This window comes from Bombina bombina, chromosome 6, assembly GCF_027579735.1.
Source record: "Bombina bombina isolate aBomBom1 chromosome 6, aBomBom1.pri, whole genome shotgun sequence".
NCBI classification, from domain to species: Eukaryota; Metazoa; Chordata; class Amphibia; order Anura; family Bombinatoridae; genus Bombina; species Bombina bombina.
This window is the reverse complement of record NC_069504.1, coordinates 866636876-866662947: the sequence shown is the minus strand read 5'-3', so window position 1 is coordinate 866662947 and position 26072 is coordinate 866636876. Positions and strand designations below refer to the sequence as shown.

The following is a 26072-nucleotide window of genomic DNA, read 5'->3' as shown; positions in this document are numbered from 1 at the left end:
AATAGGATTTGTTTTTTATTCTTAAGCTTTAAACCCTAGAGAATTCTTAATATCCCAGATCTAATTATCAAAGGCCTAATTATTTTCTTTCCTGTTTTGTAGTCGTGTTTGATTGTGACTCTAGTATATTAATCTCCTTTAATATGACAAAGTGTGCTCCTTGCCCTTTTATATCTGTTACAAGTCATGCCCATGGTCTGAACCCCTCTTCTTAAATGTGTGAAACATTACCAGTATTCACTACTTCTATATCAGTGACTGCTTCCACTAGAAGTCTTATCTCATAATGTATATATAATGCCCAAATCTGGAATTCTAAAATACAGAATTATTCAGAAACCCAGACTTTTCCATTAATATTTTTTAAAAAAATTATGAAACATTACTGCCAGTAAGTCCCCATCAGTTGTGTCTGAGTTTTTGGGCTGGGAGTAATGTGATTTTTTTTCATTGAATTTCCAAAGTAAATGTTCACAAGGATTGCAAAACACTTGCACACACACACACACACATATCTATCTATTGCTTCAATATATATAAATCCTCAAACAATGCTTCTCCAAACAGAATACAAAGTCAACAGAACTAAAGGCAATAGCTAGCTAAATAAATGAAAGGTTCAGAGTTACCTTTAAAAAGTAAGCTCCATGGGCAGTCTCTTATTATACCCCCATAGAATGTAAACTCCTTGGGTAAACTTTCTCATTATATACCTGTATAATATTTCTAAAATAACTGTAAGCTTTTTACAAATATAGCCAAAAAAAAAAGTGCTACCCCCTTTGAATCTGCTGCCCTAGGCAAGTGCCGTGTTCGCCTAGGCCAAAATACGCCCCTGGGAGTGTGCCTTTCTTTGGGAAATTTGTATATATATATATAGATATATATGTTTGTGCAAAAAGAGGGAGTCAGGCAGCGCTCTCAAGTATGTTCGCCAGTAGCCAGAGGGTTAAAGGAAAGAGAGAGGAACGACAAAACAGAGAAACAAAAACATCATAGTGTAATCTGATAATCAATATCATATCAGAGTAATGTGAGTGGTTATGCTCACCTGGTCCACCCTCAAGAGTATGAAGTATATTATATGCCTGGATGGGGAATATGCCTGGTTTAGGGAGTTCCGGAGGAGGAGCCTGTGTACAGGTTGTGCAGCACAAGCTCCTGTTCCCTGCAGGTAACCCACTGGCGGTGTTTCTCGCGCCGGGAACCTCAGCAACCGAGGGAAGATTCTGCAGCCGGCTTGGTTTATGCCCTGAGGGGACTCCTACAGCTCTTTTCACCAACTGCGCTATATTATACCACCTGATGCTTTGAGCTCCACGCAGGACATTGCGTGTATAAGCTCCTCAAAGTCTGAAGAACACTTGCGGCAGACCCCCCTCCCACCGGTGCTGCGAGAGGGGGGTAGATAGCCCGAAAAGCTCGAATTCCTCAAGTCTGAAAAATACTTGTTGCAGTTCCCCCCTCCCACCAGTGCTGCGTGAGGGGGGTAGACAGCCGAACAGGTTAAACCAAGGCCGCTGTAACGAGTGTAATCTACTACTCACTCACCCACATCAGGCATCTCTACCTTGGGGTCAAAACGCTCGAGGGCTAAGGCATTGGCCCATTTCTCCGCCTGGCAGCTTCTGATAGCACTGCTTGTTTTCCCCACCCACGGATGCTACATGTGGGGAGCCATTGGCTTTGCAGTTAGGTTGGACCAGGATAGGTGAGTTGTTGATATATGTACTCCCGGCTTTCATCTCCCCCTTTGTGGTCGCTGAGAAGTGAGAGCACGCAGGATAATGCTGAAATTGAGCCTGTGAGTTGAGTGCTGTGACTGGGTATCGCTGGTTGTTCACGAGCCCAGGGGGCCTGGCTTCTTCTCTTATGGCGGAGCATATGTGGCTCCTACATGAGCTCTTGCATCTCAGAGGCTGAGGCTGGTTAAAAATCGAAACATAGACCTGGGATAACAGCTAAGGAAACTTTCGTTTATTGAAACAGTGGTTTGAAGGGACTGCCCCGACGAGTTCCATCGCAGGAGGGGTGAATGCAGAGCAATTGATAGATTGACTCTTTATACATTATCGTTCACAAGCTGACAACTATACATTGATATCAGAAGGCATTGATACCAGAAGGCACATCGCAGTAGTGGATTTCCTTTCCTTCTTCTTGTTTGTTTTGCTTAGTTAAGACTGCAGTGCAGAGGTTGGCTATACAGGTATCCATCAAACCGAATATAGTTTGCTGGATATACTATTGACGTTCCTGCTGCAAACAGATCGTTCTTTATAACCTTTACCCCTTCTCATTTAACAACATGAACTTTTGATAATTTAAACTCTGGGTTAAACTTTCCTGATCTTTATACAAACAGTTTGATTCAAAGTGGGCTTTATTTGTATCTCTGTACCTAGGGTTTATTTTGTTTTGCTACCGCTGATATAGCACAAAGTAGATAGAGTGTGCTGTGGTTGGGTTTTTTTTTTTCTCTCCTTTGCTTATTCCCTGTTACACCGATTTTTGAGGGAATTTTCTAATAAAGAGAGGGAGACAGATCAAGGTTCTGCTATAGTAGATCTTGCTCTAGGCTTTATAATGAGCTGAATTTCTCGGTTCCAGCTTGAAGTGAGCCCCGACTTTAGTTTAGTTGAGACTTCTGGGGTTCAACAATAAAAATAGTCCTTATAACATATTAGCTTACTAGAAGTTCCCAAGACAGCATAGGATGCCAGGATTAGTAGCGTCAGTAATTTAACTTAACAAGTTAGCAGGGTCTGTTCAGCTGATATCAATTTGTACGAAGGTTAAGTCTTATCTTCTTGGAATGAAAATCCCTGGCGGGCTTAGATCACCCCCTTGTCACAGAATTTGATTGAGCACTCCTTCACTTCACTCACCCACAACCCCCTCCCTTTTTCCCTTCCTTTTCTTTCTCCCCCTCCCTTTTTTTTTTTTCTCTCCTTCCCTTTCCCTCTTATTCCCTTCACATTCACTTACTCAGTGGACCATACACACTTCTTTTTCCTAAATTGTGTCGCACTTTTTTCCTTCTCCCTTTAACTCACTTATGGATAGATTTTTAAATTCACCAACTCACTATAAAACCACCAGTCATGGCTTCCAGACCCAGAGATAGGAAGAACAAAACGGCATCTGAAGCCCTAGTCGAACTGCATAGTATCTTAGAAGCCCTAAACCCGAAGTTTGAGTCTCTCAAAATAGAAATAAAGCAGGACCTGCATACCCTCTCTAATGAGGTCAAGCAGTTCTCGACAAGAATTCAGGAATCCGAACAAAGAGTGTCTGATCTTGAAGATCTTACAGCTTCACATAACACCAAGTTACAGACAAACTCTCTCTCTCTGATAGAGTTACAGAACAAAATTGAGGATTTAGAAAATCGATCAAGGAGAAAAAACGTCAGAATAATTGGGGTCCCTGAAACTAAACAGAATACAGATTTATTGAAATTCACAGCTGACACGCTTCCTCAGCTATTAAATTTCCCTCAGGAATTGTTACCCTTAGCTGTAGAGAGGGCCCACAGATTGGGGAGACCCCCTTTACCAGATGGCAATAAATCTAGACCCAGACCCATAATAGTGATATATTTAAGTTACCAGGACAAAGTTAAGATCATGCAATTATCTCGTAAAAGTGCACCTACCTTTTTAGAAGGAACTAAAATATTAATTTTTCAAGATTTTGCATATGAAACATACCTGAAAAGAAGAGAGCTCTCCCCAATCTGCGGCAGATTGATTAAAGAAGGACTATTTGCCACAGTAGTATACCTGGCCAAACTCAAGGTGGAATTTCAGGGTCATACATATTTTTTTGATACTGCCTCTGAGGCAGAAAAATTTTATTCTGAAAAACGTATTAAGTAGACTGATACAGGGTCTTACATATTGTATTAATCTATCCTTATTATTGATGACGGCACCTAGAACTTTTGTTAGTTTTATGTACTTTTTGTTTCTCTACCAGGTCTTACTGATAAATAAAAATGTGAAGCTAGGAGAAGAGGGGGGAGGTTCTCTTTTTGGCACAGGAAGATTATTCTTCTTTCCCCCTTTTTTTTCCCCTTTCTTTTTCCCCTTTCTTTTTCTCCCCCTTTCCCCGCCTCTTGTATTAAGTAATGTCTAAAGCAAAAAAATTGATTTTAACCTCCTGGAATGTTGGAGGCATTTCTACCCCAATACAGCGCAAAATGATAATTTTGCAATTGAGGAAACTTAATTCGGATATCGCCTTTCTCCAGGAGACTCATCTTAACGCAGAAGAGTCTCTGAAGTTGATATCTTCCTGGGTAAAGGAGGTATTCTATACACCTAGCATAGGTAGGAAAAGAGGGGTGGCTATTTTATTAGCTAAAAATATATCATATGAAGTGCTATTGAAATTTTTTGGCCCAGAAAGTAGAATTTTTATTTTAAAAATTAAATTGGCAAACTCTATATTTACACTTTGTAATCTCTATGCTCCCAATAACTTTGAGACACGTTTCTGGGAATCTCTACAAACCAAAATCCTACAACTGGGTGAAGGGAATATAGTTTTAGCAGGGGATTTTAATATGGCCCAACAGATTCCTCTCGACAGACTCAGGCAAGTGCATGCTACTTTTAAATCCAAGAGAGATAACTTAGAAGCTAGAATGTTCAAAACTCTGTTTAGAAACTTGGCTCTTAAAGACATCTGGAGGATCCAACATCCAGTCCAAAGAGAATTTACATGTAAGGCCAGAAATGTCAAATACCTCTCTAGAATCGATTTATTCTTAGTCAGTGATAATTTACTAAACACTGGTGCTACAGCTAAAATCACACAAATCACTATCTCAGACCACGCCCCAATTACATTAGACATTCCGCTAAACATTAAACTATTTAACTTGCATCGGTTTTTCTTTCCTAAATTTCTATTTAAAAATTTAAAATTTAAAAATTGGCTAATTGCCAGAATGAATGAATTTTTCTCCTTAAATCTAGGGTCAGTTAATGACCCAAATTTACTCTGGAAAGCAGGTAAGGCAGTAATAAGAGGAGACATTATCGCATATATGGTTGATTTTAAATGGAAAGTTGGTCTTAGAGAAAAAAAAGCACTGAGAGCACTCACCAATACTTATAATAAATATTTATCTCAACTTACATCTGCAAACTGGAGAAGATACACCTCTGCCAAGAGAGAGAGAGATACCTTCCTAATGCACACTTCAGTTCAAGCCGACTTGAAATCCAAAGCCAAATTTTATTGGCATGGTGATAAGGCCGGTAAACTCCTGGCTACACTATTTAAAAATGTACAGGGGAGTTCTACCAACGAACTGCTTTTGGAACAAGACTTAAAAATCCGAAAGAAATCCTTGACATTTTTTTTTCTATTATAAGGATATATACTCTTTCAGAAAATCCGACGTGGAGGCATCGGAACATTTTTGGAATGGTCTTAATCACCCATCCTTGAATGATGATGCAGTAACTAAAATGAATGCTCCTATTTCTGATCAAGAGATTCTTCAAGCTATCAAGGAGTTGCGCCTAGATAAAGCCCCTGGCCCAGACTTTCTTCCAAATGAGTTTTATAAGATTCTGGCTCCGGTCATCACTCCTCATTTAAAAAATCTTTTCAACTATTTTATACAGAAAGTAAACCTATTCCCTTGACCTTTGCTGCATCCACTACATCCTTTATTTTAAAGCAGGGGAAAGACCCCCTGAAAAAAGAATCCTATTGGCCTATTGCATTACTCAATTCCGACTACAAATTACTTTCATCGATTCTAGCTAAAAGACTTCAGCAGGAGATTGAGATTCTTATTAATAAAGATCAAGCAGGCTTTCTGTCCAAACGCAATTTAGCAGCCAAAGTCAGAGAACTCGATTATTTTCATAACTCTCGAGAGGCTTCTTCACAAGACCAGGCAGACTCAGCAGTTATCGCGCTTGACGCAGAAAAAGCGTTTCATTCAGTACATCATCAACATATTCTGACTTCCCTGTCCCGCTTCGGTTTAAAAGATAATTTCGTATTTTTTATTAATAATCTTTGCAAAAATTCCTCAACAAAACTGACTGTCAATCACTTAGAATCTAACTTAATTAACCTTCAGAGAGGCACTAGACAGGGTTGCCCGCTATCGCCTCTTTTATTTGATCTAGCTATGGAGCCATTAGCTCTTAAGATAAGGCAGCTATTACAGGGGATAAAGATTGGTTCTATAGAACAAAAAATTGCCCTATATGCAGATGATGTACTAGTTTACATCTCCAACACTAGAACTAATATCCCAAGACTACTCTCAATTACAAACTCTTTTGGAACTTTTACAGGATACAAGATTAACACCTCTAAGTCAGAATTAATTTGGATCAGAAAAAATGAGGCTTCCCTATCTGAGACGCCTTTTAAAGTTGTTGTTTCCCACTTTAAGTATTTAGGAATCAATATATCAATAAACCCACAAGACTTGTATAGTCTCAATATCTCTCCCATTCTAGCCAGAATAAAAGAATATATGACAAGTTGGCAAAATTTCCCGCTCTCACTGACAAGACGTATTGCCCTGTTTAAGATGGTTCTCCTCCCAAAAATTCTCTATCCCTTACAAAATGTGCCGGTCACACTGAAAGTTAAAGACTGGAAGAGCCTGAACAGGGCTCTCCGGTATTTCATTTCGAAATGCAAGAGACTCCGAATTTCCATTAATAGACTCTATGGCCCCAATTTATCAAAGGTCTTGCGGACCTGATCCGACACTGCGGATCAGGTCTGCAAGACCTCGCTAAATGCGGAGAGGAATACGCTCTCCACATTTAACATTGCACCAGCAGCTCACAAGAGCTGCTGGTGCAATGCCGCCCCCTGCTGACTCGCGGCCAATCGGCCGCCAGCAGGGAGGTGTCAATCAACCCGATCGTATTCGATCGGGTTGATTTCTGGCGATTCCTGTCCGTCTGCTCAGAGCAGGCGGACAGGGTTATGAAGTCTGAAGACTCTCCAGAAACACGGCCTTCAAGCTCCGTACGGAGCTTGATAAATGGGCCTGCATCTCTCTAGAAGGTTTGGTGGAATGGCTCTTCCTGATCTCAGTAAATATAGGTTGGTTTTTCTTTCACATATTGTGATAGATTGGATTCTGAATAAGGATTACTTTACTAATAACAGTCTTGAAGCAAATATATTGCATCCTTATAATCCTATAGTCTTAATTCATTGCCCGACACACTTAATCCCGAAAGAAGTGAAAAGTCTTAGTTCTGTATATACGATAATACAGGCCTGGAAAAAGTTAGGGCAAAAATTGGGTATTAACTTTTCTATCCCAAAATTTCAGGGACTACGTGGCAACCCAGAATTTCAAGGAGGTACTCAGTCCCAAATTTTCCAGAAATGGCATGATTTGGGCTTGACTTTTCTTACTCATTTCATGGATCAAGACACCCAATCAATAAAAACCTTTGACAGATTAAAACAGGAATTTAACTTAAGTAATAAGGACTTTTTCCACGTATCTCCAAGCCAGACATTACCTTTTCTTACTCACTGAGAAATTTGGTTGGCCCTGGTCCTGGGGGAAGCTAGATAATTGGCCTATTCTTGTCAAATATGATTTATTCTCCATCTCAATCTGGTACGATCTGGTTGTTAGTCAATATGGTGAATCTAATCCACACTACATAACACAAAAGTGGAACCTCTTGTCTCCCGAACTAGACATTGGGGTGGAACAGGTGGAAAGTTCTATATCCATAATAGCGCAGACCACTCTATCTGCAAGCTGGAGAGAGTCGCATATTAAATTACTTTATAGGTCTTACTACACCCCACTAAAGGGATTTAAATGGCATAACCCTAACTTTAATAAATGCCCAAAATGTGCATACCCGGCAGTGGACTTAATCCATATGATATGGTCCTGTCCCTGGATAAAGCAGTTCTGGCGGAAAATAGAATTTTGTCTCATTAAGGTGTTGAAGGTACCTGTCTCCTCTCTCTCCTTGGCAGAGGTTGTCTTTCTTACAGAGTCCTCCTTATCTCTTGAGCATAAAAAGGATATGAATATGACAATTCTGGCAGCAAGAAATTTAATTTTCACTAAATGGCGAGACACCTCGGTCCCTAGTATCTTAGAAATCAAAAACTATATGAAAAAACAATGCATTATTGAACAGATGGATACAACTTTAACCTCTGAAAAAGAAATAACTTTTTTCTTTAAAAAATGGGCCACATTTATTAGAATCTTTCCTCCTGAGGAAATAGATTACCTAATATATCCTTTTAGACACTCCGAGATAGTCTTATTGGATCGTTGGTAGTACCCATTTCCCTTTACCCTCTTTTTTTTTTTCTCTCCCCCCCCCCCCTCCTCCCTCTTCCTCTTTTCTCTAGCCACAGCCGGTTAACAACTTCCTGTGATATTCTTCTGTTAAACAATGTTTAGTTAATAATCAGTTGAGGAAAAAAAAAAATTGTGTGAGAAATTAAGGACATAAATGAAAACATGAGGCTTATTTTCTATATGTTAGTATTATGTTGATTATGTAAGAAATCGAATTTTGCTTGATCGTTCTTTTTTTGTTTTTTTTGTTTGTTTGTTTGTTCTGGTTGTTTTTTATCTTTAAGTTGTAACTATGCAATTTATGCCTCAATAAAAAAAAAATAAAAAAAAATGCCTGGATGGGAAATATATCCCCACTGTGTTAAAGGTGTCAGTGGTTAATACATCAGGTGAATCCTAATTGGCAAAAAGGTCTGTAATAGTATATACTAGATCCCGGTGTTAGACCCCAAAGTTAAGCAATAATATGCTAGCAGTGTATTTGTAAAGTGAACCAAACACCTGAGGGCGGAGCTACGCAGCGAGTGACGTCATATCCGGTTAAGCAATCCAGGAGCACAGAGACCCATACCGGTGCTGTTTGTTGTTACCTCTACGGAACCGCATTACTCTCCTTGTATGAGAGTCCTGCACCAAGACTTCCATATCCTGCAAATCACTGATAAGTATACAAGTGTGTTCAAGTATACATTGGAATGGAACTTTACGTTTTTGGGACATTTCTTGAATGCATACTAACTTTCAATATTGATAGTAGGAGCATTGTGGTTTTAGGAGTGAACTATAATAAACCCTCTTGTTTTAACCTTCATGTGGCAGCAAACACTCAGCTAGATTACGAGTTTTGCGTTATGAGGGGTGCGGTGCTAACTTGCACGTTATTGTCACCGCTAACTTCCCTACAGAGCTGGTTTTACAGGTTTTCATAAACCCGGCGTTATTAGGCAAGAAGTGAGCGTAGAGCAAAATTGAGCTCCATACCGCCCTCCAATACCAGCGCTGCTGAAGTCAGCGGTGAGCTGGTTGTACGTGCTCATGCAAGATTTCCCCATAGACATCAATGGGGAGAGCCGGCTGAAAAAAAAGCCTAACACCTGCAATAAAGCAGCGTAAAGCTCCGTAACGCAGCCCCATTGGTTCCTATGGGGAAACAAAATTTATGTTTACACCTAACACCCTAACATAAACCCCGAGTCTAAACACCCCTAATCTTACACTTATTAACCCCTAATCTGCCGTCCCCGACATCTCCGAGACCTACATTATATTTATTAACCCCTAATCTGCCGCCCCCGACATTGCCGACACCTACATTATACTTATTAACCCCTAATCTGCTGCCCCCAACATCGCCGCCACCTACATTATACTTATTAACCCCTAATCTGCTGCCCCCAATGTCGCCGACACCTACATTATACTTATTAACCCCTAATCTCCCGTCCCCAATGTTGCCGCAACCTAACTACACTTATTAACCTATAATCTGCCGCTCCGGACATTGCCACCACTATAATAAACATTAACCCCTAAACCACCGCACTCCCGCCTCACAAACACTAGTTAAATATTATTAACCCCTAATCTTCTGCCCCTAACATCGCCGCCACCTACCTACATTTATTAACCCCTAATCTGATGCCCCCAACGTCGCCGCCACTATACTAAATTTATTAACCCCTAAACCTAAGTCTAACCCTAACACCCCCTAACTTAAATATAATTAAAATAAATCTAAATAAAACCTACTATCATTACCTAAATAATCTCTGTTTAACCGTACAGGGTACGTCTTACACAAACTGGTCTTTAAAGACCAGTGACGTACCCTGTACGACGTAGGTGTTTAAAGCACCTGGAAGCGATCCTGATCGCTTCCAGACACTTTCAAGGTATTGCCGTGATGCCTTGATATTGAGGCATCATGGCAATACATTTTCTGGCACACTGATGCAGAGAGGGCCACTCTCTGGTGCCGATCGTTAGTGGGTGGGAGCAGCTGCAGGGAGGAGGGTGGGCGGCCCATCGCTGGGAATCGCCTGCCGGATTAGTCCCCGGTGCGTGCGCGGCTGCGTGCCCATGAGTGCCCCCGCGATCTAATCCATCCGGTTGTGGTGGGAGCGGGTGGTGATGTGTGGTGGGAGCGGGTGGTGATGTGGTGGGAGTGGGTGATGAGGGTTAAATTTTTATTTATAAAGGGATCTGGGAGAGGGGGAGGGGTGTATTGAGGGGGCCAGCTACACTACAGAAAAATAAAAAAATATATTAAAAAATGCACAAAAGTTTGAAAAGTCTGTCTGCCAGTACCCAAAATGGCACCAAATAGTGAGTGAGGGGAGGATTAGAGAGCTGTTTGGGGGGGCTCAGGGAGGTTGGTTGCTAAGGGGGGATCCTACACAGCAGCATATGTAAATATGCTATAAAAAATAAATTAAAAGATAGCTTATATTTTAGTACTGGCAGACTTTCTGCCAGTTCTTAAGATGGCGGGGTCAATTGTGGGGTGGGGGAGGGAAGAGAGCTGTTTAGGAGGGATCAGGGGGTGTAATGTGTCAGGTGGGAGGCTGCTCTCTACACTGAAGCTAAAATTAACCCTGCAAGCTCCCTACAAGATACCTAATTAACCCCTTCACTGCTAGCCATAATACACGTGTGATGCGCAGCAGAATTTAACGGCCTTGCAATTACCAAAAAGCAACTCCAAAGACATATATGTCTGCTATATCTGAACAAAGGGGATCCCAGAGAAGCATTTACAACTATTTATGCCATAATTGCACAAGTTGTTTGTAAATAATTTCAGTGACAAACCTAAAGTTTGTGGAAAAAGTGAACGTTTCTTTTTATTTGATCGCATTTGGCAGTGAAATGGTGGCATGAAATATACCAAAATGGGCCTAGATCAATACTTTGGGATATCTTCTAAAAAAATATATATACACGTCAAGGGATATTCAGATTTCTAGTCAGCTTTTTACAGCTATGCTGTATCACTTTCAAGTGTTTCAACATTTGGGTATCATGGTCCTTTAACCATTGATTAACCCCTTAATGACAAGTTAAGTACCAGGTATGTCCTGCAAAATCTGTCAGTTAGTGACAATGGACGTACCTGGTACGTCAGTTGTCTAAGAAAGTGCTGGAAGCGATCGCAATCACTTCCAGCAGCTCTCAGGGTATTGCAGTGATGCCTTGATATTGAGGCATCCTGCAATACCCTTTAAAAAGCATCCAATGCAGAGAGAGCCACTCTGTGGCCCTCTCTGCACTGGTAGCGATGGTGCCGTTTGTTGGTGGGTGGGAGCTTTCAAGGGAGGAGGGTGGGCGGCCCATCGGTAACCCGCATCCGGTTCCTGCAAGTGCATTGTGCACGCCGGATGCTGGGAGCATGCAGAGGGGGGCCTGCGGGGGCGTGCGCACGCGGCAAAAACCACTGCCACCAATGATTACTGTTAAGAGGGGGGGGGAAGAAAACTTAAAAAAAAATAATAATAATAGGATCTGGTAGGGTTAGGGGGGTGGGGGTACTGGGGGGCAGCTACACTACAGAAAAAACTGTAATAAAAAAAAACACACAAAAAAACTTTATTTTTTGGGGAAAACTGGGTACTGGCAGACAGCTACCAGTACCCAATATGGTGGCAAATAGGTAGGTGGGGAGGGTTAAAGAGCTGTTTGGATGGGATCAGGGAGGTTGGGGGCTAAGGCAGGGGTCCATCACAGCTGAATAATTGTTTAAAAAAACAAACAAAAAAAACCTCCTTTTATTTTAGTACTGGCAGACTTTCTGCCGGTACTTAAGATGGTGGGGACAATTGTGGGGTGGGGGAGGGAAGAGAGCTGTTTGGGAGGGATCAGGGGGTGGGATGTGTCAGGTGGTGGGATGTGTCAGGTGGGAGGCTAATCTCTACACTAAAGCTAAAATTAATCCTGCAAGCTCTCTACAAACTACCTAATTAACCCCTTCACTCCTGGGCATAATACAAGTGTGGTGCGCAGCAGCATTTAGCAGCCTCCTAATTGCCAAAAAGCAACGCCAAAGCCATATATGGCTGCTATTTCTGAACAAAGGAGATCCCAGAGAAGCATTTACAACCATTTGTGCCATAATTGCACAAGCTGTTTGTAAATAATTTCAGTGAGAAACCTAAAATTGTGAAAAATGTAACTTTTTTTTTTATTTGCTCGCATTTGGCGGTGAAATTGTGGCATGAAATATATCAAAATGGGCCTAGATCAATACTTTGGGTTGTCTACTACACTACACTAAAGCTAAAATTAACCCTTCAAGGTCCCTACAAGCTCCCTAATTAACCCCTTCACTGCTGGGCATAATACATGTGTGGTGCACAGCGGCATTTAGTGGCCTTCTAATTACCAAAAAGCAATGCCAAAGCCATATATGTCTGCTATTTCTGAACAAAGGGGATCCCAGAGAAGCATTTACAACCATTTGTGCCATAATTGCACAAACTGTTTGTAAATAATTTCAGTGAGAAACCTAAAGTTTGTGACAAAATTTGTGAAAAAGTGAACGATTTTCTTTTTATTTGCTCGCATTTAGCAGTGAAATGGTGGCATGAAATATACCAAAATGGGCATAAATCAATACTTTGGGTTGTCTTCTAAAAAAAAATATATACATATCAAGGGATATTCAGAGATTCCGGACAGATATCAGTGTTCCAATGTAACTAGTGCTAATTTTGAAAAAAAGTGGTTTGGAAATAGCAAAGTGCTACTTGTACTTATTGCCCTATAACTTGCAAAAAAAGCAAAGAACATGTAAACATTGGGTATTTCTAAACTCAGGACAAAATTTAGAAACAATTTAGCATGATTGTTTTTGGTGGTCGTAGATGTGTAACAGATTTTGGAGGTCAACGTTAGAAAAAGTGTGTTTTTTTCCATTTTTTCCTCATATTTTATCATTTTTTTTATAGTAAATTATAAGATATGATGAAAATAATGGTATTGCTAGAAAGTCCATTTAATGGTGAAAAAAAACGGTATATAATATGTGTGGGTACAGTAAATGAGTAAGAGGAAAATTACAGCTAAACACTAACACTGCAGAAATGTAAAAATAGCCCTTGTCCTTAAGGGTAAGACAATTGGAAAATTGTCCGGTCATCAAGGGGTTAAAGGGACATTGAACCAAATTTTTTTCTTTCGTGATTCAGATAGAGCATGCAATTTTAAGCAACTTTCTAATTTACTCCTATTATCAAATTTTCTTCCTTCTCTTGGTATCTTTATTTGAAAAGCAAGAATGTAGGTTTAGATGCCGGCCCATTTTTGGTGAACAACTTGGGTTGTTCTTGCTGATTGGTGGATAAATTCACCCACCAATAAACAAGGGCTGTCCAGTGTCCTGAACCAAAACCATTGTTAAGGGATGTAATGATTCAAATACAATTACAACCTTTATTTACAACCATATGGTTGTTTATTTATTTTTATTTTTTTAAGCAATCTATTTAATTGAACACTCGTTAAGAGCAAATAAGTATCATTACTTTTATACAAGCTTTTTTTTTAACTCATATCTTACCAGGGAATCACAACATGTTTTAAACATTTGTTAAAGAAAGAAGGTCTTTAATTAAAGGTTTCAAAGTATTAGGACTATAATTGTTTACAATGTATGTGCAACATATGTAAAGAAAATTTATTAAAACATGCAACAAAAAACCCCCAACAGGAATAATGTCAAATATTTTGATTAAGACATATAGATGAAGACTATCACACCACCAAAATATTGTCAACTTTTTTAATTAAGACATTTAAATAACATGAAAACATAAGTTTAATGTCAAATGTTTTTCAGAAAACATATAAATAAGGAAGATGACAACACCAGATTCATGTCAAATGTTTTTATTCAGATGATATTTATTTTAAAACAATACCTGAAATATGAATATCATTAAAGAGACATAGGGCTCCATGTACTAAGCAGTCAGCGAGCTACCCGCAACAAATCTCGCGTCAAAACTCGCAAACTGATATGTACAAAGCCGTCAATTATGTTAAAACTCGCATCTTTAAAATTGCGAGCGTACTTATCCGCCAAACCTCGCTACCTCTCCATTTTTCACTGTAATTAGACACATTTGACCACCAACTCGCCAAAAACGAATGTACTAAAAAATCTATTTGTCCGCTCGCGTCAATCTCCGCCCCCACCTTGTTATTTTTGCCTTGCCACCTTTTAGGTGGCGGGCAAGGTACAAAACAATAGGAAAGTCACTCTAGACGCCAGTCTAGACATATATAAAAGGCAGTAATATCAGCATTGTACTTACATTGTTCATTTCAGCAGCTATGGAGAGAATTCTGTTTTTGTTTATTCTCTGTGTGATGCAAATCCGGGCTAGAAGACAGAATACTGGAAATGTAGCTAATCGTATCGTTAGAAGAAGGAGAGTTCGTGTCCCCCGTGTATTCCTTCCACGGGTTGGTTTGCACGGCCTTTCTGACCGAGAGATCATACAAAGATTCCGGCTTGATCGTGAATCGATATTACACCTGTATCGAGAGATTGAAGATCATTTGGAGCCGATGACTGCTCGTTCACAAGCTATTCCGGGACTTCTGAAACTATTAGCTGCTCTTTTCAGGCAGTTTCTAGCGTCATTATTGGAATGAGTCAATCTGCTTTTTCACGCCACTTATCCAAAGTAATAGGGGCTATGATGGTTATTTTTCATTGATATGTTTGTTTGCCATCTGCCCCTGAAGAATGGCAATCTATCAAGTCAAATTTCTATAGGATGGCTGGGATGCCCAATGTCCTAGGTGCCATAGACTGTACCCATGTTGCTGTAAGACCACTTCAAGCTCGTGAGGAGATCTATAGGAATAGAAAGCATTTCCATTCCTTGAATGTCCAGATGGTCTGTGACCCCAACATGAGGATTATCAGTGTCCGTTCTAACTTTCCTGGCTCCTGTCATGATTCTTACATCTTAAGGCAGACTGGGTTATACCGGAAGTTCGAGGACGGAAATATGCCTGAAGGATGGCTTCTAGGTAAGCATAACTGACGTCTAATTTGTCTCTCATTTCAATGTACAAAAATTGCGCCCAATTTGTCGACTGTAATCTGTATTGTTTAAATTTGTATTGTATAGTTCTCAATCTTTATAATTATTCTTATATTAATATTTATATTTATTATATCTTCTATTAGGAGATGGAGGGTACTCATGTACAGAATGGCTGTTGACTCCCTATAACAACCCACAGACCAGAAGTCAAGTACGTTTCAATGAAGCTCACCGATCTACCAGGGGGATTATTGAGAGGACTTTCGGTCTTTTGAAAATGCGGTTTCGATGTCTTGATCATTCTGGAGGTGCTATGCAGTATGCACCAGAGAAAGTTGCAAAAATTATATTGGTTTGCTGCATACTGCACAATATAGCAATTAAAAGAGGCTGTCCATTAGAAGATGATGATCCAATAGCTGCTGATGATTTAACAGAAGAAATATGTGTAGAACAAGCTAATAGGCGTGGAAATGCAACAAGGGACATGGTTTCAGAACAGTATTTTGAAGATTAAAGTTTCAGTTGATCAATAAAAAAACTTTCTTTATTAACTTGTCTCCATTTTTGTTTTAAGAATTAAGGTTATTAAAAATCACTCATGATAAACAGTTAAATACATAACAGTTGTTGCTCTTCAATTATCAAAGGTTTCAAATAAATAAAGTTTATGATCAAAGTTATTACAGACAATATATTATAGGTAATACATTGTCTTTGTGACATCAAACTAGTGTCTACAGCTGCTCTCACTCTTTTACATAATGTGATTAGTGTAATGTAACCCCTCCATAGCTGATGATAATTCATTGTATTGTGTCATTGAATTCTAGCTGTAACAAGCGACAGTATATTCAACAGTGCTTTATGTTATCAGATAGGATTTTTTAGTTAGAAAAGACTTGCTAATTTGCTATGTTTTATTCTAACCTCAATTTTTAACAGCTACTAGGTTTTCCCATATTCAAATAAATACCTTAAGGGCTTACTCTTAACACTTATTTTCTTATCCTTAATAATATATTTTTCCATTCAAGATTTGTTAAAAGAAAAGTGGCATATAGAAAATAATGGCAAATAAATTATTTTATTACAAAATTACAATCTTTAAACATAAAAATTCTAAACCAAAATAACTTTTAATACATATAAACACATATGAAAAAAAAAATGTTTAGAAACAAAATAACAATTGTAAACCAAAGTACATTTTAATACATATCAACACATCTGAAACAAAGAAAATGTTTGGAAAAAAAATAACAATTGTAAACCAAAGTATATTTTAATACATATAAACACATCTGAAAAAAAGAAAATGTTTAGAAACAAAATAACAATTGTAAACCAAAGTACATTTTAATACATATCAACACATCTGAAAAAAAGAAAATGTTTAGAAACCAAATATCATTTGTAATAACTATAAACATTGATATTTACAAACATTCATAAAATACATTAATCTACATATACATTATATTTTTTTCTATTTTTCGGGGATACATATCTAGATCAATGCGCTAATGATTGACATAACGATTAATGACGTCATCGTCAAACATGTCGCGTCCTGAACCTTTTGGTGCTGGAGAATTGGTGATATTAGTTTATGCCATGGATAAATATTTCCCTAAACGGATTGGTGGTGTGAGGGGAGTGAGACAGGAATGCAGAGACAAAATTATATACGAGATGCTGAGAAGAATGCATCGTATTTCAAAAATTAAAAGAACAAGACGACAGTGTCTTAGAAAATATAGTGATTTGAAGAGAAGAGAACCGAAGTACTATAAATCGATTAGAAGATTGATAAGGACATGTAAGTTCCAAAATTATATATTAATAAAAAAATTTATATTATAAAAAAAGGATGTTATTTTTGAACTGCGTCATCATTGACGAATCAAGGACAATATTATTTTCTGAGTGTTACTTTAACTATATTAGTATATACAATTGCAAAAAGTTACAAAAGTAAGCATGCAGAACTGAGTTAGTAGATTAAAATTTAACTATATTACTATACACTTAAAAGGTTAGAAAAGTTAGCATACAAAAATGAGTTAGTAGAGTAAAATATAACTATATTAGTATATACCATTGAAACATCTTCTAAAAGTAAGCATGCAGAACTGAGTTAGTAGAATAAAATATAAATATATTACTATATACCATTGAAACATGTTAGAAAAGTAAGCATGCAGAACTGAATGTTTGAAAAATAAAAAATTACTTTGAATAATGAATTATTTTTTTTATTCCAATTTTTTTTTATATTTATGTTTATAGATATGAGAAGTAGGAGAATGAAGTGTGAACACCCAACACGCTACCTAAGGTCAATGTTGGTGCAAACACCCAGAAGTGAAGCTCTTTCTCCACCTTTGCCAATAACACTATTGGATATTGAATTATCTCCAAATCCATATGAAATTTTTCATAAAATGACACAGACAGGTAATGACTTATTATTTAACTTTTAAATCATATATTTTAGGTTTTGGCTTAAAAAGTTTAAACATGCAATGTTAATCAAGTTGCTAATTTACTTCTATTATCATTTTTTTCCTCATTATCTTGATATCTTTATTTGAAAAAGAAGGCATCTAAGCTTTGGAGCCAGTCAATTTTTTGTGGAGCAACATGGACAGCACTTTTTTATTGGTTCTGTCCAATTAGCAAGTACAACACAGTTGGTTCACCAAAAATGGACTGGCATCTAAAATTACATTCTTGATTTTCAAATAAAGATACCAAAAGAATGAAGTAAAATAGAAAGTTTATTTAAATTGCATGCACTGTCTGATTCATGAAACTTAGAAATTGGGTTCAATGTCCCTTTTAATGATTATTACTAGAGTTTTAAATAATATATCCTAGGTTTTTGATTTAATAGTTTTCTATCTTTATCTTTGGAATTACGTTCATAGATATTACCATGGAAGACATGGAAAATAGTATGGAAATGGAAGAATTTCAAAATCCTGATAGTGTGCCAATATTTGAAGCCTTGAGTTCAGATGATACTCAACCAAGGATAGAAGTTTTACCAACAATGATGGTAGATAAAGGTATGTTTCATACTCAGTAATCTTAAATCTAAGAAAATGAAAGTTTTAACTAATACATATTGTATATTTCAAATAGGAGTTGGCTCAGATGAAATCTTTAAAGGAGTGGACATAAGTGTAGAAGCCAATATAGTAGATAACATAGATAACAGCACATCAGGAGGTAATATTTGTGATGAAAAACCCTATCATACATTGCATATGTATATGAAAATTGAATTAAAATTTGCTTTGCATTTATTTTTCGACAGATTTATCTTCAACATCAACTATTGAAACTGCAGACAAAAGTACTCAGAGTTGTCTTGAAGATCATGTTAAACAAAAAATTTCTAAAATTAGGGCAACTTTGGGAATGTTAATGGAGCAAGTAGATTTTTTATACCGTAAATATGTTATTTGATTTCATTTTTAGTTTTGTCATGATGATTGTCAGAAGAATGACAATTAATAACTGAGAAAAACTTTTGTGTTGAAGAATCAAAAGTGATTTTGAATTTATGTAAATAAACCTTTTTTTGGGGCATAAAAAAATTTGTCTTTATTAAATAATAACATTTTAAACTTAAACAACACATAAGGGTCAAATCGCCATGACTTCATTCCCACCTTACCCAATAAAGACACAGACACATATTTGGAGGTATAAGACCGTGAAGCAAGGTCGCGTTTATTAAAACCTAACCAGGCAAACTCTAAACTTATTAACTTGGGAAGCTTAAGGCTTATCTATGGGTGGCGGCATCTGAGGCTAAACTATATTCTAAGCCTATCCATAATTTAGTATATATATATATACAACCAGCGTAGTGAGGTCACCGGCCCGGATTGGTTGTTGCAATTCTCCTGCTGAGCATTGCCCTTCAGAGGCTGGCATCATCCACAAGGGGTTTCTAGGTCAGCAGGCCCGCGGGGAGAGGCGTTACAAGCTGCGACTTGCAACATCATGCCCCTCCCATTAGCTCGACCACACCCTCGCGGAAACCATAAAAATTATTTGGCCGGGACCCCGCCACGCCAGCCGATAATTTCTACTCTTATGCTAGCAAATTGCTCCATACCCTTTAGGGTCATCATTTAGGCGCAAGACGCACAACAAACGCCCATGATGTGAAGCCAAAAAATTACCACTTTGGACTTAAGATCAGCTAGCCTGAGTAGGCATGCCCCTGCCAAAGTCCTAACAAAACCACCCTAATGGCAGCTGTTCACTCAGTGCCGCCCCCCTTTCCTGCAAAAAATATCAAACACGTTAACAACAAGGGAGGGATGGGCGGGGAAAAATTCTTTCTCCAGCAGTTGCAGACAAGAAAGAGGAAGTGTTCCAGCATCCATGCACTTTTATAACAGGTAAGAGTCCCCACCCCACATATTGCAACAATTGTTGCAAACTCACACACTGCACAGCTTTACATTTCAGTCAGGCAGCATAACCCTTAAGACGTTACATGCACAAATATGCCCTTCACTACCATAAGGGTCAAATCGCCATGACTTCATTCCCACCTTACCCAATAAAGACACAGACACATATTTGGAGGTATAAGACCGTGAAGCAAGGTCGCGTTTATTAAAACCTAACCAGGCAAACTCTAAACTTATTAACTTGGGAAGCTTAAGGCTTATCTATGGGTGGCGGCATCTGAGGCTAAACTATATTCTAAGCCTATCCATAATTTAGTATATATATATATATACAACCAGCGTAGTGAGGTCACCGGCCCGGATTGGTTGTTGCAATGCTCCTGCTGAGCATTGCCCTTCAGAGGCTGGCATCATCCACAAGGGGTTTCTAGGTCAGCAGGCCCGCGGGGAGAGGCGTTACAAGCTGCGACTTGCAACATCATGCCCCTCCCATTAGCTCGACCACACCCTCGCGGAAACCATAAAAATTATTTGGCCGGGACCCCGCCACAAGAGATACCACACCTGCCTCCCATAATGGAGCTCTTGCCGCCACACCTAGGGATAGCTAACTGACATGCCGCCTCAACGCGCCAGCTAGGTTAGCCAAAAATAGCTCTAACCCTTCTTCAGTTAAATGAACCCCATCCGGCCTGTACAGCCGCTTGCAGTCCCCCAAGATGTTATCATGCCTGATCACAAAACCACCTTCCTCCACGATCAACCTCCCCACATCTCTGTTCAACTTCTTCCGAATACGGTAGGCTGAACGGTGCACTCTCACATGCCGCCACTGCAAGCGCGCAATCACATTCGACCAAGCCACTCGTACCCCCGGGAAACGCACTTTCAACCAACGTACATCCAATTGAATTATGTTCACCAACTCCAGCACAGGCAAACTCCCCACATCATTTCCACCCAGATGCAGCACTATCAATGAAGGCCGTCCCCAACGAAGGAAGGCCTCCTCCAGGCGACCTGGCAAATCACTCCACAACATTCCCCTTTTTCCCAGCCATCTAATGGAAACCGCATCTGGACGAAATCCCAGCTGCTGGCCGCCCGGGCGCTTCAAAGTGTGAATGGCCGCCCAGTGAACGTACGAGTGGCCGACTATCCACGCTCTACACGGAGGGGCTCTTACACCTAAAATCAACAAAAATTTTCATTACTAAGTCCCCGCCCATTTTTTGAAACCCACCCCTCCCTTTTTTCAACTATCTACACTTTATTCTGAAGGGGTCTAATGTATGTCCTATACCGTTTGGAACTCCACCTTCCCAATTTCTTAATTTCCCGCTCCGACGCCCCAGCCGCAGCTGCGCTGGTGGCTGCTCCAATGCGAAAGGAGTGGGGAGCGATGAGCCCAGGGTCCAAGCCGACCCTCTTAGCTGCTTCCTCCAGCACCCTCCGAAACTGGAATCTGGACAGGTTAGACCCATCCGCATGAATAAAAAACTGCCTTGAACTCCCTGGCCTGTTCGCCGAAAATTCAGAAGCGAGCCGGACGGGGCAACACCCCACAAAGTCCTGCTGCTGTATGGATAACCATACACCTTTCCTGTCTTGATCCGTCTTCGATCTAGGGATAAATAACAATAGTGCTTGCAAGTCAAACCTGACATGCTGCGCTTGGATACCACAACCTACCGCCGACCTGGTTGGACTAACTATCTCGCCTACTCTCAGGGCCCCAAAGAAAGCAACCGCAAACGCCGCCCTAAACAAAGCAACCTCATACTCATCTGCGCACACTCCCGGCAGCGCTTCCAATAAGGCCCCCAGCCGCTGAATTGTAATGGGCTCTCGCCGATCTGCCGACTTAGCCTCTATCCTGCCCCAACCTTTCATTACCTGCCTAACCAGAAACGCATTCGTCCCATCCTGGATACCCTTCCATTTAGCGAAAAAGGATAAGGCAGCTAGCCTTCCTTGCATGGATCCTTTTCTACAGCCACTTTCCTTCAAACACACCATCCACTCAAGCAACAAAGCTGGCGATCCGGATTCCACCGGAACGCCCTTACCCTTGAAGAAAACTTCCCACTCGGCCCAGTACTTGCCGTAGGCCTTCCAGGTAGCAGGTGCCAGCGACGCCTGAACCATTGAAGTCAACACGTCCCCCCTTCCGCCACCTGCCAAAGAAAGGAAGGACAAGGAGTACCAACCTCTGCTGCCCTTGGCGTCAGCTTTCTGAATGCCTCCCATTGGCCTCGCGACAACGCGTCCGCCAATACATTATCAACCCCAGGCACATGCCGCGCCGTAAAGTCAATGTTGTGCTGCAAGCACCGCAGCACCACCCACCGAAGGTAACGCACCACAATAGGGGAAGAGGCTGAAAGATTGTTGATAGCAAACACGACGCTCAGATTATCGCACCAGAATATTACATTCTGGTTTGCTAATTGTCGCCCCCATAACTCAATGGCTACGACAATAGGGAACAATTCCAGGAGAGTAAGGTTCCTAGTCCATCCCCTCTCCGTCCAGGCCACAGGCCACTCCCCGGCACTCCAGGCGCCGTTGAAGTAGGCCCCATAACCCTTTGCCCCCGCCGCATCCGTGAACAGATGCAAAGCTTGGCTAGAGGTCCTCACTTGCCTCCATAACAGGACCCCATTGAAATCCTTCAGGAACAACTCCCAGATTCGCAAGTCCTCCCTCATATCCGGAGACACCGCACATGACTTGCGGCTCCCGCTATCCCCTTTTAGAGGGCCCTCCAACCTCCTGTTGAATACTCTGCCCATCGGGATAACTTTGCATGCGAAATTGAGCAAACCCAGTAAAGACTGCAACTCCTTTATCGCTAGCCGGTCCGCCGCCGCGGCCGAAGAAACCGCGGCCAGCATTCGCACCACCTTATCGTTTGGCAACCTGCACTGCCTTTCTAAAGTATCGATCTCGATACCCAGAAACGTCAGGCAAGTGCATGGCCCCTGGGTCTTGTCCTCTGCCAATGGGACCCCAAAATGCGCAAATAGTGTTCTCATCACCGACATGAGCCGCTCGCACTCGAGCGATCCAGCTCTACCTATCAGCAGAAAATCGTCCAAGTAATGGGCTATCAGCCCACCCCGCGCTTCTGAAAACACCGCCCAGTGCAAGAATGTGCTGAACATCTCGAAAAAGGAGCATGAGACCGAGCAACCCATTGGGAGACAACGATCCACATAGTAAGCACCCTCGAACCAGCACCCCATCAACCGAAAGGATGCCGGGTGAATAGGCAACAAGCGAAAGGCCGACTCAATGTCCAGCTTTGCCAAGAGTGCCCCAACACCAGCCTGTTGCACCAAAACCATTGCTTGGTCAAACGACTGATAAAAAACTGAGCTAACCTCTGGGTTGATTGCGTCATTGACCGAATTACCTTTCGGGTATGACAAATGCTGAATCAACCGGAATTTCCCCACTTCCTTCTTCGGCACAACCCCCAGTGGGGAAACCACCAAACCCTCCATGGGTGGCTTCCGAAAGGGGCCCACCATGCGACCTAAACTCAGTTCTTTGCCCAGTTTATCCCTCACCACGTCAGGGTAGTCATACGCTGACTTGAGGTTCCGCTTCTGACGCGCCCCAACTACCGGCCCTACCACTGGAATGAGGAAACCCTCCCGCAGTCCAGCCAGGAGGAGATCCCCTGCCCTCCTGTCCGGGTACGCCCTTAGCCATGGCTCAAGGGCGGCCACCCTCAACGGCGTTGGTGCCCTTTGCCCCAGCAGCCCCTCTGCCGGCTCCGCGGCCCCCGTCTCTTTCCGCCTAGCACATTCGGTCCCTGGATGACCAGCTCCGCAGTATATGCAGGAGTGTCGAAAGGAGCAGTTCGCTCCCCGGTCACACTTCCCGTCGTTAAACTTCCAACACTCCCGCCCTTTCCATTTGACTCCCCCCATCTGCCTACTCCCCCCGGCCCTTGCGCCTGAAGGGGGGGAGGGAGAGCGCTCCGCACCCAGACGCTGCCATAAATGCACATCCGTGGTGCCAAAGGTCAGCAAAGGGTTCCCTACCATCTTACGCCTATAATCCGCGTCATAAGACCGCCACACCCCGTCCTTATACGTCTTATGGACGAACTCGATAGTTTCCATGTATTTTAACACGTCAACCCGCAGCTCAGGCTTCGCCTCCACTAGGCAAGAAGCCAAAACTCTAAAACACGTGTGCCACTCGTCCATTGTCTCCGGTCTCTTGACCTTTTTTGGACCTGAGCCGTCCTCGCTCCTCTCCTTGGCCTTATGGGCCTCCAGCGACAAATCGAAAATGTGCACATATTTGCCATCTCTAATTTTTTTGATCGTCTTAGCTTTAAGGTGAGAATGCAATGAGTGCACGCTGCAGGGGTAGGCATCTCCCTGCAGCGCCACTTTCCTGTCTGCCACCGCCAAGCTCACAGCCCCTGGCCCTACCTGCTGAACAACACCCCCTGAGCCCCCCATCTGCGCTCCCCCACCCGAAGCTAGCCTCGACTCCTGTCTCTGTTGCCCAGCTGCCAACCTGCGAAGATATTTCAATACCCGTTTTTGAGGTTTAGACACTGGCCCTAAGGAGTCGTCACTCTCAGAGCCAGTGTCACTAGATGACCCACCCGCACCCTCCCCCAGCACCCCACACAATGCAATCTCACCTGCTCCTGCCGCCGCCGAGGACAAAGCCTCCTGGCCTGGACCGGTCCTCTGCGACACTTCTCGCCTAGCATCCTGGCCAACTGCCACCACAGCATCCCCGCTAACCTGCGGAAACAAAACAGAATCGGGAGCACCAGGGATCAAGGAACGGGCACCACCCCCACCCACTACAGAACTACTTTGCATGCCACCCACCTGGGCCCCGGCTCCCAACTGCCCTGTTCCACCAGCCCCTGCGTTTCCAATCACAGGCCCGAGTCCACCCGCCCTCCTTCTGCCCACAACCCCCACATGACCAGGATCCACCCCCCCAGCGCTGACCTGAACTGTATGCTGCTGCCCCCCCATCCCAGAGGAACCAGCGTGCGCCCCTTGGGCCAATATCGAGGCCAGCCTGAAAATTTCCCCCATCACATCCTGTTGTCCTCTCCCCAGAGGCTCATGCCCAACTTGCGACCCACCAACCACCTGGTTACTGCCCGCAACAGGGCCAAACTCCGGCCCACCACTTCCACTCACACTCGTCATTGCCCTCTCTGCCAGGCCCTCCCCGCCCCGGTGCCCCGCACCAACAGGTCCCCTAGTGCCAAAAACCCCAAGGCCCATGGACGTCCCAGCCCGCGGCTCGGGCCCGCTAATGCCAGCACCCAAATGCCTACCATGCGCCCCCACAAGTGTCTCCAATTGACAAGTGCCTGACCCCACATGCCCCCTCACCGCCGCGGCCTGTCCGGTGCTGCCCCTCCCGGATCCCCGGGCTCCCGACTCACCTTCCGCACCTCCATCCGTCGACCTAGCTCCGCCGCGCCCGAAACCGGAAATGCCGTCGCACGCGCGGCGCCCGGAAGTGACGTCACTAGCACGACTACCGGAAGTGACGTCACTCGCGCCTACCACCGACCGAAGGCCTCCACCGAGGGAAGAAGCCCTGCCCGCCGCTCCAGCCTGGACCACGCCGCCGACCGCCGGAACCCCCGCCGGACCACCGTGGACGATGCCGGACTGCTCCATACCCGCCGCGACGCCCGGACCCGCTCCCGCCGAAAGGGCCTGGATTAAGGCCACGACCGCTGCCCGTGCCGCCTCTGGGACAGGTAAGTTAGGTAAGTACCCGTCCCAAAGAGGGGCCGCAGACCCACCGGGGCCACCAATGACAGAGGGGACACCCTGCAGGCCGAAATCTGCGCCACCGGAAGCCACCGGGGTAGGGGGGGAACCCACTGGGCCACCAGGTGCGACCATGCGATGTAGGCCCGAAGGCCTGCCGCCTAAAGTTAGGCCCGCCTGCTCGCCCTGCAACACGCGGCGTAGGCCCAAAGGCCCCCCGCTCGAAGTCGGGCCGTCCCGCACGCCCTGCACAACTAGGCCCTCGCGCTCCCGGGCGACTAGCGTCCCCGCGGGCCCAGGAACTGGCCCGCTCACTAACCCACGGCCCTGCGCCACGCTCCCCTGATCCGGGCCTACCCGCCCCACACCAGGCCCCCCGCCCGACTCAAGCTGCCGAGCCCTAAACACCTCCGGGAGGCCGATCGAGCCAACCGGAGACACTTCCACCCCCCCGCCG

At 42.8% G+C, this 26072-nt stretch overlaps 1 protein-coding gene across 1 annotated transcript in view; it reads right to left on the bottom strand.

The window, feature by feature from the left end:
- LOC128664720 (olfactory receptor 1361-like) overlaps window positions 1-25293 on the bottom strand; it is a 91028-nt gene extending 65735 nt beyond the window's left edge. Inside the window, exon 1 of the mRNA XM_053719528.1 lies at window positions 25279-25293. Coding sequence (XP_053575503.1) covers window positions 25279-25293 — 15 coding nt within the window. The remainder of the gene's footprint in view (window positions 1-25278) is intronic.
- Between the last annotated feature and the right edge of the window lie 779 nt (window positions 25294-26072).